This window comes from Sciurus carolinensis, chromosome 3 (genome assembly GCF_902686445.1).
Source record: "Sciurus carolinensis chromosome 3, mSciCar1.2, whole genome shotgun sequence".
Classification (NCBI taxonomy): Eukaryota; Metazoa; Chordata; class Mammalia; order Rodentia; family Sciuridae; genus Sciurus; species Sciurus carolinensis.
In genome coordinates, this window is record NC_062215.1 from 100,353,096 (window position 1) to 100,369,117 (window position 16,022).

General features: G+C 42.7%; 1 protein-coding gene across 1 annotated transcript in view; it reads left to right on the top strand.

Moving 5' to 3' along the window:
• The first annotated feature begins 3,543 nt into the window (after positions 1-3,543).
• Kif5c (kinesin family member 5C) overlaps positions 3,544-16,022 on the top strand; it is a 152,801-nt gene continuing 140,322 nt past the window's right edge. Inside the window, exon 1 of the mRNA XM_047544429.1 lies at positions 3,544-4,063. Within this exon, the coding sequence (XP_047400385.1) occupies positions 3,938-4,063 (126 nt within the window). The 5' untranslated portion in view covers positions 3,544-3,937. The remainder of the gene's footprint in view (positions 4,064-16,022) is intronic.

Here is a 16,022-nt window from a genome sequence, read left to right on the forward strand (position 1 = left end):
CTAAGAACTACTTACTGTGAAAACAGACAGGAAAGTGGCACTAGGTATTTTTTGTTTTTGTTTGTTTTGGTACTGGGGATTGAACCCAGAGGCACTTTACCAATGAACTGCATTTCCAGACCTTTTTGTTTTTGTATTTGAGACAGGGTCTCACTAAGTTGCTTAGCTTGGTTGCTGAGGTTGGCCTTGAACTTGAGATCCAGTCTCCGGAATAATGTGCCACAGCACCCCCTAGCCCTTGGGGTGCTTTAAAGTAGTTTTTAAAACTACTTCTGCATCTGAGAAGAGGAAGTCAAATTGGTACTACTTATAATGGTTCATAAAAGCTCACTTTAGTGGATCTGTTGGACTTATTTTCTCAGCTAGGCAGAGTATTTGTTAAGCAACAGATGTAGTCCAAAAAATAACTAAATAACCAGTTGTTTTATAATTATTCAGCACCTGGTAATAATGATAATAGTATCTAAAATGTAAGAGGTTATATCAAGTATATTCACACACCATGCTAGCCACTTTTGAAGCATTATTTCTTTTAATTTGCTCCCATATTATGATGTTATTGCTATTTCAGTGACTGAGATGAGGAAACTGTGTCCTAAGGAAATTGAATCCCTTGCCATGGGATGCGTCTTATAAGTGGCAAATCTGGGATTCACACTAAGATGTACCTCCTTCTAGGATGGGTTCTTTATTCAGCATGCTTCCTGCTTAAAACTAGAGACACAAACCGAGGCAGATTGTATAGTGATGGAGATAGATATAGGAAATTAGGAGGATGTAAGTGAGGACTGTAAATATTATGTGGGTGTTTCGATAGTCAGGGAAGTATTCCTGAGAAAGGGGGGTTGAGCTGAATCTTGGAGGGGAAGGTAGTGCTAGAAAGGTAGGGTGGACATCCAATTGCTCTGCCAGTTGGGCCCCCACCCTCTTCTGGAAATATCATCCATTCTCTTTCAGGAACCTTCCCACTATGGGATTCCTCTATTATCTTAATGAAGGCCCTAACTCTAGTTGAGTGGTCTAGGGGCCTAAGTCAATCATAGACTTTTCCTAGAATTCTTCAAACCAAAATGCAGAATCAACATCTAACCATATCTAGTGGTAGATGTTGAATAACGATACCCAGGGCCTGGTTTAGTAATACCTGCCAGTAATCCCAGCTCCTCAGGAGACTGAGGATAGCAAGTTCAAGGCCAGCCCAGTGTGTGGTGAGGGTGCTATGTCATTAACATAGATGAAACACATTTTTGTCTTTTCACAATGTCAGAATTTATTGAATAACAGTAAATTCATGGACTACACCACTTTCATCAGGAGCAGTTCACTGAATACTTGTGGGTTGCCTGGCAGTCAGAAGCAGGGCAATCACAGTTTCTTTTGTTCCTATCTTAATTTCCTATCTTTTACCCTCAATCACACACGACAGTACACAAACACAAACACACACACACACACACACACACCGCACACGCACATGCACACAGAAAGGTTAGAAACCGGTTAAGACAGTCACAGGGTTCAGAAGGCTGAACTGAGAGCAAAGGCAGAGAGCTGATATGAATGTAAAGAGTCACTGTAGGTGGTCAGATGATATTAAGAACCAGCCAAAGAACTTCTTCCAGGTGCTGAGCTGTCAAAGTGCAAGAACTTCTTCTAGGCCAAGGTCTAGAAGGCAGTTTCACAGGGTCAGTTTCTGCTATGTGGTCGTCAAGGGCAGGAGAAATTGAAATCTGCTAAAACCTGAGGACAGAGATCTGAAAGTTTTCCACTATGACAATTTTCCTGGGCAAGGCTGGTAAGGAGTGACCATGACCATGTGACAGGGTCAGGGTGCTACCATGTCCAGTCTCAGGGTGCTACTCCTTTTGTGAGTCTTGAATTATGGGTTTGTATCATTTGGTGGTCTGGTATGTTTGATAAATTCATGGGCCTGGTTTTTCTGATATGAGTTTGTTACACTGTGCATACACATGCTGCTGATTAACTTGGTAAGGTTACAGGTGGTCATTCTTATTAGCATAAGTATCAGATTATGCTTTATGGATGTCCCAGGAAAATGGTGGTTGTTTACTTATACAAACAAAGTGTAGAGGCCTTCTACCTCAGCACTTAAGTTCAAAATGGAGTAACTTATGACAAACTACTGCTTTACAAAATGGAGGAATAAAGGTTTAGGCACAACCTGAAAACTGCTGTTCTATGTATCAAGGAGTAACTCAGAGTAGAGCATAGTCTGAGTCTGCTCTTTACATGAGGAAATTTAGAAAGGCCCTGTCTTGAAATAAAATAAAAAGGACTGTGAATAGAACTCAGAGGTAGAATGCTCCTGGGTTCCATCCCCAGTATGGAGAGTGGGGGAGAAGCTTTTGGCAACTGGGTTTTCTGATATGTAGAGGACTGGTCCTGAGTGAGAAAGAGTAAGGCCAATTCACGGAGAGAAGAGGCTACCTGGTAGTATCTTGCCTTCTGGTGTTGCAGTTTAATCACTTTTTGAATAAGCTAGATCAATTTGTATTCTTCTGACAAGCTTCTCCTTTTGCCTCAGTGGCTCCAGTTGGGTTTCCATCACTTTCCACCACAAAAACCCTAATATACTTACTAATTGGGACTGAATGGGTGACTCCAGGAGAGCAAATGATCTAAACAGAATATCAGAAGCAAGCAGAGCAAGAGGTGAATGTAGGAAGATACAAGTAGCTTGATATTTGCCACAGTATAAACATCAAGACAAGAAGTGGCAAGAGATAAAGCTAAATAAAGTAGGAAAACATTTGATCATAGGGGTGTGGGCATAGCCTGAATAGACATTTAGATACAATCCTATATCCATTCTGCTCATACTGTTCTAAATAACTATTAGGCAGAGGTTCTCTAAGCTGATCTGTAATTAATAGAGAGATTTTTAAAACTTGGGACTCATTGACAGGCTTCAATTGCACTTGAACTGTTTGAAATAGTCTGCTAAATCTGTGGGGTGTGCATAGGTTTTTTAATTTGTTTTTGTTTACTATGGAAAAGGTCTGTACCTTTCATCAGCTATTAAAGGAGACCCTGAGCCAAAATATATTATGAACTACTCTCTACATAACAGGCATTTTCGGGTACAACTGGTTTTCAAATGCCCGTGCAAATCTCATTCCCCTTCCTCATACCTCTTACAAAACTCTTCAACACAGAAAATACTCAGTAACTGTTCGACTGTACACTGTCTTAAGTAGTGATTCTCTTTGGGGATCATCTTTGCGAAGAGATGGTAAAGCCCTGGTTATTTATGGAGGTTTTAACTTGGAATATTGGATATTACTTCCATTCTATTCTTGGCTTGGGCAGCCAGAGCAGACCTGCAGTTCTCTGAAGTCGCACTCCAGGCACCGCCTTGTCCCCACAAAGTAGCTCCAAGCATCCTTGCTCTTCGACCTACTGGTGAGCGACTACAAGTCCCGGAATGCGCTGCGCTCAGGACCCGGCGCTGGGCGGGCGGATTCCGCACTGATGTCACCCTCCTGGGGCGGGCTGAGGGGGAGGGCGGGGCCGAGGGGCGGGCCGGGAGGCGGCGGAGCGCGCTGGTGCTGATGCAGGATGGCTGAGCGCGCAGGAGCCCGGGAGGTCTGAGCCGGGCGAGGCTCGCTCCCTGCGCATCGCCTTGTCCGCCCTCCGCGTGGTCGCGGGCAGGTGGGCCGGGTGCGCGGGGCAGCGGCAGGGCAGGGCCAGGGCAGGAGGTCTGCAGCCAGCGGGGCGAGAAGCTGATAGGTCGCCCACCTTCCCGGTCTCCGAGCTACCCAGCTGGCCGAGTTCGCGATGACCTGCTGAGGAAGCGTCGTGGGAGGCTGCAGGAGGCGGCCTAGCTGCGGGCGGTGCGGTTCGTGGCCTCCTCGCTTGTGGTGCCCAGCCCCGGCCCCCCACCCATCCCCGCGCCCCCTCCCTGCCGCCGGCCGAGATGGCGGATCCAGCCGAATGCAGCATCAAAGTGATGTGCCGGTTCCGGCCCCTCAACGAGGCGGAGATCCTCCGCGGGGACAAATTCATCCCCAAATTCAAAGGCGATGAGACCGTGGTCATCGGGGTAAGTGGCCGGGGCGTCTGGCCTCCCCTTCTTCGCGCTGTAGTCCGGAGCCCAGACGCCCTAACAGAGAGGAGATATTCGGGCCGCCCCTTCGGACATCCCGCGGGGCTGCCCTCCGGGTGGACACGACGGGAGACTCCTCTTGCCCCACCCTATGGTTCCTTCTTTGGCGGGTGGAGGGGCGACTGGGGACAGCGGGGCGGGCCCTGAGTGGCGGGGGTGGGGGTGGGGGGCGAGGAAGGGCTCGGATCCGCCATTGTTCGCGGGGTGGGGGCCCGGGTGGGCCTATTGTTCCCCACACTTGCCACGGCGTGGGTAATGTGTTCGGATTGCCCTCTAGCTCGGTGTCCAGGCCCTCCTTAAAAGTATAAGCTCTGCAACCCACAAATGCTTCCAGGCATCAGTTCGTTTAGCGAACATTTTGTTTCTTTGCACGACCTTAGCAAAAAGAAAAAAAAAAAAAAAGAAAGAAAGAAAGAAAGAAAAAGAAAAAATCCTAGCCTTGGTTGACTTGGAGCTCCGGCAGTCTTGTAGTCGCAGCTCCCCGCAATGTTTCACCTTGCTCGGCTTGCTGAAGGTGGAGGGTGGAGAGGGACACTGGTGGTCTTGATGTCCTCGGGAGGCCTGGAGTGCCTCCTGCTTCCTGTCACTCCAGGCTGCCCTGAATGTGTGTCTTCCCTGCAGGGACGATCCCCCCCCCCTCCCCCGCACACACACCTGGTGTCCACACACCCTCTGATGTTCGTCGCGCTGTGTGGAGAGGAGTCTGTGCCCACATTTGTGCGGCAAGGGAGCCCAGAGCGCAGCCAAAAAGCCCCTCTGTGCCAAAAGAAGAAGTTACTGTGTGTTGCTAGGGTCCCCTCCCTCTTGCTCACCTTTTCTCCCTTATTTCCCCTCCCCCAACTCCGCTCCCTCTTTGCAGCCCGGGCTGCTGGTGGTGGTGGAATACCACTGGAATACCACTGATTTTTAGTTCTTAAAGGAATATGTCAAACGAAATAAACCTTCCCCGCCTCCTCTCCCCTTCCTGTTTGTCTATCCCTAGAGTGTGTGGCTGGCGGTGCCCCCTTTGTATGCAAGCCGCGTGGGGAGGGACCGAGTTAATGCGAGCCTCTGGGTCCCCGCTGACACGTTCCTGGCAGCCCGCTCCAGGCTGCTGATGCAGCCTTCCCGTCCCTAGCATTGATTAAGTGATGTCATCCCGATCACTGAGCATGCTCCAACTAACCCCCTCCCCCTCCTTTCCCCCCCAAGTGACTGGTGTATTTAGGTCAAGTGATTGACAGGTGACAATTTTCTGAGGGTATCTTCAGAAGAGCTCTTGGCCTTTCTTAATCCCCAGAGGCCTACTTTTACCGGTCCAGGCTGTACCCAGAATCTTTGACAAGGTTGTCTGCTGGCAGTCCTGCTAAAGGCCCCCGGACTAGCAGGTGCTGGGTTGTACCAGAAGACGAGTGCGCTCTGCGACAGGGGAACCCAGGCAAGCCTTTGGCCTCCAGGTTTTAACCTATACCTAGCCTGAGACCGGAGTTCCCCCTTGACCACTGCTTCCCTCCTCATTTTCAAGTCATCTGGAAATCCTGACCTCCAAATGTTTTGTGGATGGGCATTCATTCGGAGACCTGACCTCTGAGGGCAGGAAAAAGGGGCTTTCTCTTTGCTGTTAACTTGTAAAAAAGATATATTTGCTACAGTTATTGACAGAGGAAATTCTACAGTTAATGGCATATATGGGTTGGTGATATAGTTAGAGCTTTCAACCAGGATCTGCCCAGTCTGATCTGCTATTTCACATAGAGTGGGAGTTGCTGGGGACATCTAGTTCCTGTCCCTTGACTTGTAACAACAACAACAACAACAACAAAATTTAAAACAAAATATGCATGCTCTGGTGACCCTGTCTCCTCCCCATCAGAGGTTTTAAAGAACCTGAAGTTCTCACCACCTCACTGCTGCTTCTTCCCCTCCCTCTTTACCCTTCCCCCTTACTCCCCCATTCCTCTTCTACCAGGACCACAAAGTAGAGTAATGCATCATCTTTGATCTGTGTGCAGAGATGGTTAATTTTAGTGTTATCTTTCTTTAATATTGTGACATTGAGTATATATTTGTTTCCCATCTAAATATACATGCTACTGACAAAATAAATAAAAACAAACTCACACATAAGAAATATAAACAAAAATTGCTGATGCAAATACACACAGGTTGCTCTTCAATTGGAAAGTGAGTATTGTTCATCCTAGTATAATACTTTAATAAAGTGGACAGTTTTCTTTTTTTAAAGGAAAACTTGTTGAAATATAGCCTTCACTTTTTGAGTGGCGGTGGTGGTGGTGGGTATGGAACCCAGGCCTTTGTGCTTAGGCAAGTGTTCTACCATTAAGCTACATCCCAGTCCCAGAAATAAAGCATTTATATAGAAAAATGTTATCCCTGAGTGTACAGCTTGTTTACTTTTTACAAATAAATGCTCCCTATAACCACTTTACAGACCAAGAGACAGATATTTCAGGACCCTAATGTCTATTATCCCTTCTAGTCCCTAATTTCCCTTGCCCTAAAGTATCTACTATTCTGACTTATGTTAGTTTTGCTTCTTTTTAAACTTTGTATACATAAAACCATATAGGATGTTCTCTTTTATGTTTCTTGTGACCAGCATTATATTTATCAAATTCATCTTCATTCTGTAGTATTCCATAATACAAATATATCTACTTATTTATCCATTAATTATTGATAGATAATTGTATAGTTTCCACTTTGGAGCTAGTCTGGATGGTGCTGCTATAAATGTTCTTTTACACTTTTTTTTTTTTTTTGGGTGGGTTAGAGTACAGAAGATTGCCAAATGCTAAAGTGTGTTGAGACTTGGATTGGTTTGTGCTAGAAACTTTCCTGTTTCTAATTAGTAACATGGATCTAAAGACAGTTCTGGAAACTTGTATTCTGCTTTATACTCCAGGTAGATAGACTCTTAAGTTGGTTCAGTTAGAACCTGCCTCAGGAGGCTGTGACCTGCTAGGGGTCACACTGGGTAGGGACCAAAGAACTCAGAAATCAAGATATATAACCATTTTCACTCTCAGTAGAAATCAGTTAATAATGAATTTTGGTGGAGTTAGCTATTTAGTCCGAATTCAGAATCACAGAAATTTTTTATTTTTGAAACTGAGTTCACTTTTTTTTTCTTTAAAGTCCTGTTTAATTCTTATGGAGATGTATGCCAAGGGAGAAATTTTGTAGGTGAAGTTTCTAGATTTCTCTTTTAAGAAAATGGCTTGTCTTGGAGGAATCACCTCCACCATTCCTATGCAAAAGCTTTTATTCCCTTACCTTCCCAGCTACAATCTCACCCACTTTTAACTCCTGAAGCATTTGTTTTGTACATGCTCTCATAGTTTTTTCCTTTAGGTTATTACTAGTTTTGATCATATGTCTAGTGCCATCGTAAACCAAGTGTAGAGATAAGGATCATTCATGTTGTGCTTCTTTGTATTTCTTGGGGCCTTGTCCATAGAAGGCACTTAAATATTTATTGATCTCTGTTGATTCTGGAAATCTTCACTTCTACATACTTAAGAACTTTTGATTGTAGGTTTATGGACTTTTGATTGTAGGTTGTGAGGAGTAGTTAAAAACAGTTTTAAAGAGAAATGCTGTTCTTCTGAGTAGGTCTGATAAAATAACATTATATTAAAAATGCTATAAGAAAATTGGGAAAGAACTGCATTCAGCTTTGTTATAAATTAGGAGAGTTAATGGCACTGACTGTGAGCTAGAAGTGGAGGGTAGGGTGGGCTAGTGATTAGGAAAGGAGCTGCTTTCTGTAACACATTAATTCTTCAGAGAGAAGTATTAGGTTTATAGCATTCCTCTGAGTAGTCCTCTATTAGCTGCTAAGTCCTGGCGAGTCATCCATTACTTTGGGCTCTGCCTAGTGGTTTTGAAGTGACTTTGTTGATGGAAGATCTCAGACTTGATGAGTTCCCAGTAGTTCTTTGAAGCAGTCTTTCTCATTTCAGCTTTTTCTTGTTGGGTTTTTCTCTTGTTTACAATCCTGAGAATGCAAGTCTTGCAAACGTCCAGCACTTTCTCCTGAGACAATGTAAGATCTGACCTGTTTGAGAGCTACAACAAAATGTTAGCCACTGTGCTGGACAGTGGTGAGGACAGTGACCTTGGTCACAGGAAACTTAGATTTGTTCTCAGCAGAGGATGGACAGGGAAGGGAGGGGCTGGGACAGAGACCAAATCAGGCCTGATTAGCCTTTTGGAGATTAAGGACTGAAAAAGTAAAGAAATATGGCTACATCCTAGAACTTTTCTTTTCACCCACAGTAATTACTGGTCTTTCAAAACAAGAACATTAAATTTTAAAATGTGTATAGTTATATCATTTTTTTTTAAGTACAGCTCTATGCACAGGGTTTGGCAACTCTCCTGTAGTAGTGCTTTATTGTTGCTCTAACAAATTACCACACATTTAGGGGCTTAAAATAATAAAATTTATTATCTCATAGTCTCTATAGGTCAGAAACTCAGTAGGGCAGCTGGCTTCTCTATTTTGCCTCTCAGAAGGCCAAAATTCAAGTGTTGGTGGGCTGTGTTCTTTCTGAGGGTTTAGAAAGAATCTAGTTATTTGCTTATTCAGGTTGGTGGCGGAATTCACTTCCTTGTAGTTGTAGGTCTGAGGTCCCTTTTCCTTGCTGAATATTAGCTAAAGACTGTTCTTAGCAGCCAGAAGCCACCCTCAGGTCCTAGCTTCCTGACCCCCTTCCTCCATCTTTAAAGCCAGCAACTGTGGGTTGAGTCTTCATTCTCTGAACTTCTCCGGCCACTCTCTCTTCTGCCTCCCTCTTCCATTTTTGATGTTCCATATGATTATACTGAGCCCCTCCCCACAATAATCTGAGATAGTCTTAAGGTCAGCATTAGCAATCTGAATTGGCTGTAATTCCATGTGCAAAGTCCCTTTTAACATGAACCATTAACATACACACAAATTCTGGGGACTAGAGGGCATGGATGTCTTTTGTGGTCATTATTTTGCTCTTTACACACCATCATAATTGGGATACAAAACAGTTCCACTGACTGCATGCACCCCCACTGCCAAAAAAGAAGGCTTCATGCTCTCCCAACCACATATCTGTTATTCCTCTGTATAATTTTGCCTTTTCCAGATTGTCAAAAAATGGAATCACATATTAAATTTTTTTTTTGAGTCTAGGTTCTTTTGTTTAATGATTCAAGATTTATTTGTGTGTTATTTATTTGTTTATTTATTTTTACATAGTAGTTTTCCATCGTTCAGCTTATACCATGGTTTATTTGCCTATTCCCCTGTGGAGGGACATTTGAGTTATTTCCATTGTGGGGTGATTATGAATAAAGCTGCTATAAATCTTTGTGTATAGATTTGGTGAGTATAAAATTTTGTTCCTCTTGGGTAAATGCCCAGAAGTGGGATTGCTGGATCATATGGTAACTATATGTTTAATTCTATAAGATATTGCCAATCTGTTTTCCAAAGTGGTGGTACCATTTTGCATTCCCATCTAAAAGCGGTAACATCTTAAGCCAAAGTTTTAAATAGTTTAGTCAGTCACTTTGTCATACATTCTAATTTAGTAGTGTCAAGATATATCAGTCTTTCATTCCTCTGTGCCCTAAATCCAGAGATGTTCCTATAACCTGAAAATGGATTCGTGGTTTCCTGTAGGTATACCCTCAAATCCTGGAATGAGTGAACAGAGTTGCTATAATCAGGCACACATCACTGGCCACCATGTGGTAATCACAACGAGCACACAGTCAGAGCTACGTAAATGAAGAGGAAGATAGAGGCGGGTGAAAAAGTCAGACAAAAACTGAGTATGGGTCCATTAGCTTGCTGTGGGGCTTTTTTCAAGTGCATTTTTCTGGGTCTCGATTTTGTCATATTTATAGTGGAGGTAATTATCTATCTCACAGGTTCATCAGGACAAAATAAATGAAGTGGTCAAGCCACGTCTGACACAGAGAAAATGCTCAATCAAGGTTAATTATCTCTCATGTTTCCTGTTATAATAATTAATTATAAATTATCCTCATTTCCAGGATTAGCTTTGCTCCCCAAATTACAACCCTACTCTGGCCTGTCTTCCGGAAATCCTTCACACATTCTGAACATATCTTAGGCTTTTTATTTGCTCTGTTTTCCAGCTTGGAATAAACCACATTTTTATTTTATTTGTGGCATTGAAGGCAAAGCTCATTTAGTTGCGTTTGGTTATAGACTGCATTAGCTTTTTCTTTGATTTGCAATGAACATGTGTAAGATTGTGTGCGTTCCTCACATCAGTGATAAGCTTCTTGGGCAGTAGCTTTTTTTTTTAACGTTTTTATCTGCTCTACTGTAGTTGTGTAGTTGCTTAGTAAATGAGTCTTGATTTACAATTCTTATTTTCGTTGCCTGGCATCAAGTCTTCATAGATGTTAATTTCTTCATTTTCTTAAGTAACTTGGGATTACTGGAGATTTCCCTCTGCCTCCACCTGTGCACATCTCCCATGTCTCCGCAACTTAAAGATAATGTTTTATGTTCTCAGCTCTTCTCCCCTATTTAAAATTGGATCCCTCCCCACCTGTGATTTTCCTTTGGTTCGTGTCTCAAATTTCTCACCTGTGTCTACTTATTAAAAAAGCAAAACCAAAACAACTTACTCCCTAATGGTTTTTCTTGAATTAAAAAAAAGAAAAAAAGCCCCTTAGCAGATCCAACTTTACCTTATTTCTCCTAGGCTTTGTCATAAGTCCTATTTTATTTTATTTTTTTGGCGGAGATAGCGCTACCCTTGATGCATATCAACCGACTTCCTTTTAGGAGGAATTGAGTTGTGAATTTGCAAATATTACAGAGAGCCAGGGAGAAAATACAGTCCATCCTAGCATCTCCCCAGCACCAAACCTGGGATGAGTCAGCCCAGGATGAACACTTAGCCCAGCTGCTTCTTAGCTCTATGAACTAGGGAAAATTCCTAAACCACACTAAGTTTCAGCTTCTGCATCTGTAAAATTGGGATAAGAGCAGTCTCTTTCTAGGGTATTGTGATGTTTAAACAGCCAACTACACAGGATGCTGAGCACATTGACTGGTCCACAGGAGGCATTCGGAAAATAGAAGACCTACTCGTGGCTATTTCCTCTGCATATTGTCAGACTGACTCATCTTGGGATGATCCAGACCCTCATTTTCCTGGTATCCCCCAGATGCTTCTGTGGGGTCTTCTAGGTCTTTGGTACTCTAGGCCTCCCTAGCCTCACTCCATGTCTTATCTGTGCTCTGTTCTCCCCAAAGATTAGTATGTTCATTGCCTGTCCTCTAACCCCAGCTACTCATACCAGGCTCCTGTGCCTGTGGTGACGGTCCTCAAAATCCCCCTATGTGGCAGGCATCCACCCCCCATCCATCTCCTCCCTCAGTGCCTCCTTGGAGGCTTTTCCTGACCAGTCCTTTTCTCTCACTCCTGCCAGGGGGTAGTCAGCCCTTCCCCTGTACTCCCCCAATAATGCATTTCCCTTATTTGGATAAATGTGTCCTTTCCTTCAATTAGGCTGAAAGCCCTTTGAGGGCAAGAAGTTGTGTCCCATTAATTCCATGTCCAAGGCCTGGAGCAGTGCCTGGAATGGAGTAGTTGCTCAGCGCTAGATGTCCTTGGAAAAAAGTGAGAGGCTGCCCCTCTGGCTGCCAGAGCCTGGGGTTATTTGCTTGCATCTCCACCTTGACCTCTGTCTGCTCTGGCAACTTGTTTTTTCTACTTTAAGGGTCTTCATGGTTTTGTTGTTATTGTCTTTAAAAATCAGTGTTTCTTGGGTGGGTGTGTTCTAATATATTGCAAGCTCATTGGAAAAAAAAAGTTCAGACTAGGCAGAAAACCAAGAAGAAGAAAGTAAAAACTACTTGATATCACCAACCAGAAAATGCCACTCTTAACATTGTATTGTAGTAATAGCTCTTTTCTATTCTTACCACACGCACTTTGTTTAAAACAGACATGGTTTTATAAGATCTGTTCTAAAGTTCATTTTACTAAAGGTTTATATTTCAGACATTTTAAAAGGTTTCTTATAATTTCATTATATGTCTAATCAAGACTTTAGTTAACTGTTTCCCATGGAGGGCATTTGGTTTTTCTGTATTTTTTTTCCCTTTCTTTGATTGACATCAGTGCACCACACCTCTTTGTACATTTCTGAGTTATTTTCTTAGAATACATTCCTAGACTTGGAATTAATTGCTGGGTAAAAGGATATAGACAATTTTAAGGCATCCCAGTTTTGAGAGGGAGCAGCTTAGAGAATTGGGGAATTGTCCTCTGTTTTATAGTCACACTTCTCTGCTCACTCTGTGGAATGACTGCCAGTTTGTCTCATAAGACATCCACTGCCGTGCTAAATTAAATTCTTACCAAGAGTGTGTGCTTCGTCATGCACTGTTAACCCCTAGATCCAGAACACCACGATGCCTTCAGACTTTGAATGTAAACCATTGGATTTTGTAGGCTGTCTCTTGTCAGTTTCAATATCCCAAAGGATGTTGTTTCTTGGAGATGATCAAAAGCTAAATCTCTGTCTTGAGACTGACAGAGATAGAGGCCAAGGCTGTAGTCTTAAAAAAAAAAAAAAAAAAAGTGTGGATGCATCCTTTCTTCTGGGTGCTGACATTGAACCACCTGGGCAGTGAGGAGCTGAGGGATAAAATAACCCTCTCAGAAAGACCCGAGAGAGAGCTGCTGTTTTCCTCTTGCCTTGATTACTGGTACTCTTTAGAAGCAATATAAAATTTAAAAAGTACAACAAATTAGAAAGAATAACAAAATGCAACCCCCATGTACTTATCAACAGTCTTAGCTATGATCAGCAAATGGCCAGTCTTACATTTCCTGCACTTGCTTAATTTTCCCCCCAAACTCATTAGAGTTCTTCGAGACAAAATCTCACATATCACATCATTTGTTCCAAAACACTTCAATATGTATTTCTGAAAGGTCAGAACTCTATTTTTAACATAACCACAAAACATTATCATAACTAAAATATTAACAATAATTCCTTACTGACAAGTACTCATTGCCTCATAAATTTCTTCTTGCAGTGGGTTTGTTCAAATCCGAATGCCAGGTACTATTGATTTCCTGTGAGGAGAAGGAAATGCTCATGCACATTAACCTTGAAACAGCAGGCGGCGGCTTTCTCTTGATGGACTCCTCTGGTGTAGTCGCTGTGGCAGTGGGAACGCTCACAGAGCAATCAGGGCTAATCAGGATGCCCGACCCATCTCCCCAACTGCATCGTGTCCCAGTTATCCTTTTAAAATCAACTCATGTCAGTGTTGCAGGGTCACCGGGAAGGCTATTGAGAGCTTCCTGTCTTATGGCTTTTCCTTGCTGCTGCTTCCTCTGACCTTAGTTAGCTTGTAAAAATGTTTAGGGAAACAGGCAGATGTATTTCATTTGTTGTCAAACCTCAGGACTCACTTTGATTAGATTGGTACCAGCTACCAATCTAAAAGAATTTGGAGCAATTCTTTTAGCTGTGTCTTGGTGATTTTCTACCTTTTCAGGCAATGAAGGCCTATCTTTTTGGGGGAAGATGGGTACCGGGGATTGAACTCAGGAGCACTTGACCATTGAGCCACATCCCCAGCCCTATTTTTGTATTTTATTGAGAGACAGGGTCTTACAGAGTTGCTTAGCACCTCGCTTTTGCTGAGGCTGGCTTTGAACTCTTGATCCTCCTGTGTCAGCCTCCCAAGTTGCTGGGATTATAGGCATGTGCCATTGTGCCCAGCAATGAAGGCTTATCTTGATATGAATTGAATATTGGAAAGTACTTCTTCAGAGCTGAGGGGAAAACATGTATGTGAGAACAGAATTCAGTACAATAGAATACTTTAAAGAAAAAGCCTTGTAGTTCTTGTAGTTGTTCTAATTCTTTTCCTCATTAAAAAAAAAAAAAAAAAGGAAAATAACCTTCAAAGAGGTGAGGTTGGAGAAAAAGTACAAATAAATCCCAATAATTTATATTTTAACACTTTACAGGGTATGGTCTTGAGAACTGCAGATTAATAATATTGTTTTAGAAGCATTATTAAGATCTTAGTTAGATGGCTCTGGATTGAATCTCAGGGACTCTGCCTTTGCCAATTTCTCTCACAATGATCTTTTCCATTTCCAGCTTTTCCTTTTGCCTCCTATGGAAACACAGAACAGTCTGCTTCAATTCTCTGAGGAGATTGTATCATAGTTTTTCTCAAAAACGACCTGTTTGGCACCCCACTCCTCAGAGATTATTGATTTCCACTTGGGAACCTGGGTAAATAACAGCTTTATCTGACATTAGAAACTTTGGATAATTGTGGGGGAAGGGACTTCAGTTTCCTTTTCATAGGTGCCTCCTGCCCAGAGAGAGAGACAATGCTATTTTGATTGGTCATTGTTGAAACCTCCCTTGGTCTTGGTTCCTGGTGGACTTCCTGTGGCTGGCTCTGTGATCAGCTGACCTCCCCAGAGTCTGGTTTCATGAGCAGGCCTGCAGGGGTTGTTTCCCCACTCCTCTCTGCATGCAGCCGATGGATTAATTAGGCTGGGTCTGTAGATTCAGGCTTAGCTGAGCTGATCTCAAGTTCAGGATGGTGGTATCCCCCCCCCCACTCCCCTCTCAGGCAGTGGGACAGCCAGGGTCAGAAAGTAGAAAGAGCACCTGAGCCTCCTCATTTGGATCTTTGGTCCGGCTCTGTATTGAGATGGTGGATGCAGGGCCTTTACCTGGATGATGCTTGGATACCTGGTGGGTCACTATTCCTATGAAGAACAAACTTACCTTCCCATCAGGAAGGGCAGAGGAGTCAGCTGACTGTTGCTCTGGCATTCTTAGGTCCCAGCTCCAGTGTCATCATGATGCTATGAAATTCTTCTAAGTACTAATAGTTTGTTTATGTAATATATGTGAAAAGTAGACTTTACAAGGGAAATGTTTAGCTCTTTGGTAATAACTACTTAACAAAACAATACAGCCTACTAATTATCTGTTCAAACAAGTAGGGAAAAAACATCCAAAGCACTGTATCCCTGAGTAGCAACATTTACTTACCACGTTGTTAAGTTTTCCTTAGTAAATGTGGCTCCTGGTAAAGACAGGCTTGAGAATCTATTTTTTTTTTGGGGGGGTGGGGAATGGAGTTTGAAACCAGAGGGGCTTAACCACTGAGCAACATCCCTGGCCCTTTTAATTTTATTTTGAGACAGGGTCTCACTAAATTTCCGGGGACCTTTCTGAGTTGCTGAGGTGATCTTTGAACTTGTGATCCTCCTGCCGCAGCCTCCCAACTGCTGGAATCGAGTCACCACTCCTGGCTGAGGATCTTTTTAAGTAGCATTTTCTGATCTAGACATTTATCTGAAAGAGTTTACAATGGGAAAGCAGACACTTATTTGATACTTCCTTCCTTAGTTCTATTAAAAACAAGTTGAAAGTGATAACATAGATTAATGGAAAATTTGAAATTAAATGAGCTCATTATTACTACAAAAATGGTTTCCTTTTTGAAAGAGGTATTTTATGCACTGTAGTTTTTGGAGCTTCCTTGAGCTGTTCAGTCTGGTGGCCACCAGTCACATTTGCCTATTGGGTACTTGCAATGCATGTAGTTCAAATTGGGATGTTTGGTACATGTGAAACATACACCAGGGGGCAAACACTGATAGAGTGTTTGCCTAGCACATGTGAGGCACTGGGTTCCATCCTCAGCACCACATTTAAAAAAAAAAGTTATAAAAAATCGATGAAAAATATTAAAAAAAAATATACACCAGATTTTGAAGACTTAGACCAAACAAAAAGAATGTCAAATATCTTATATTCTTAATATTTATTATATATTGAAACGATAATATTTTGGATATTTTGAATT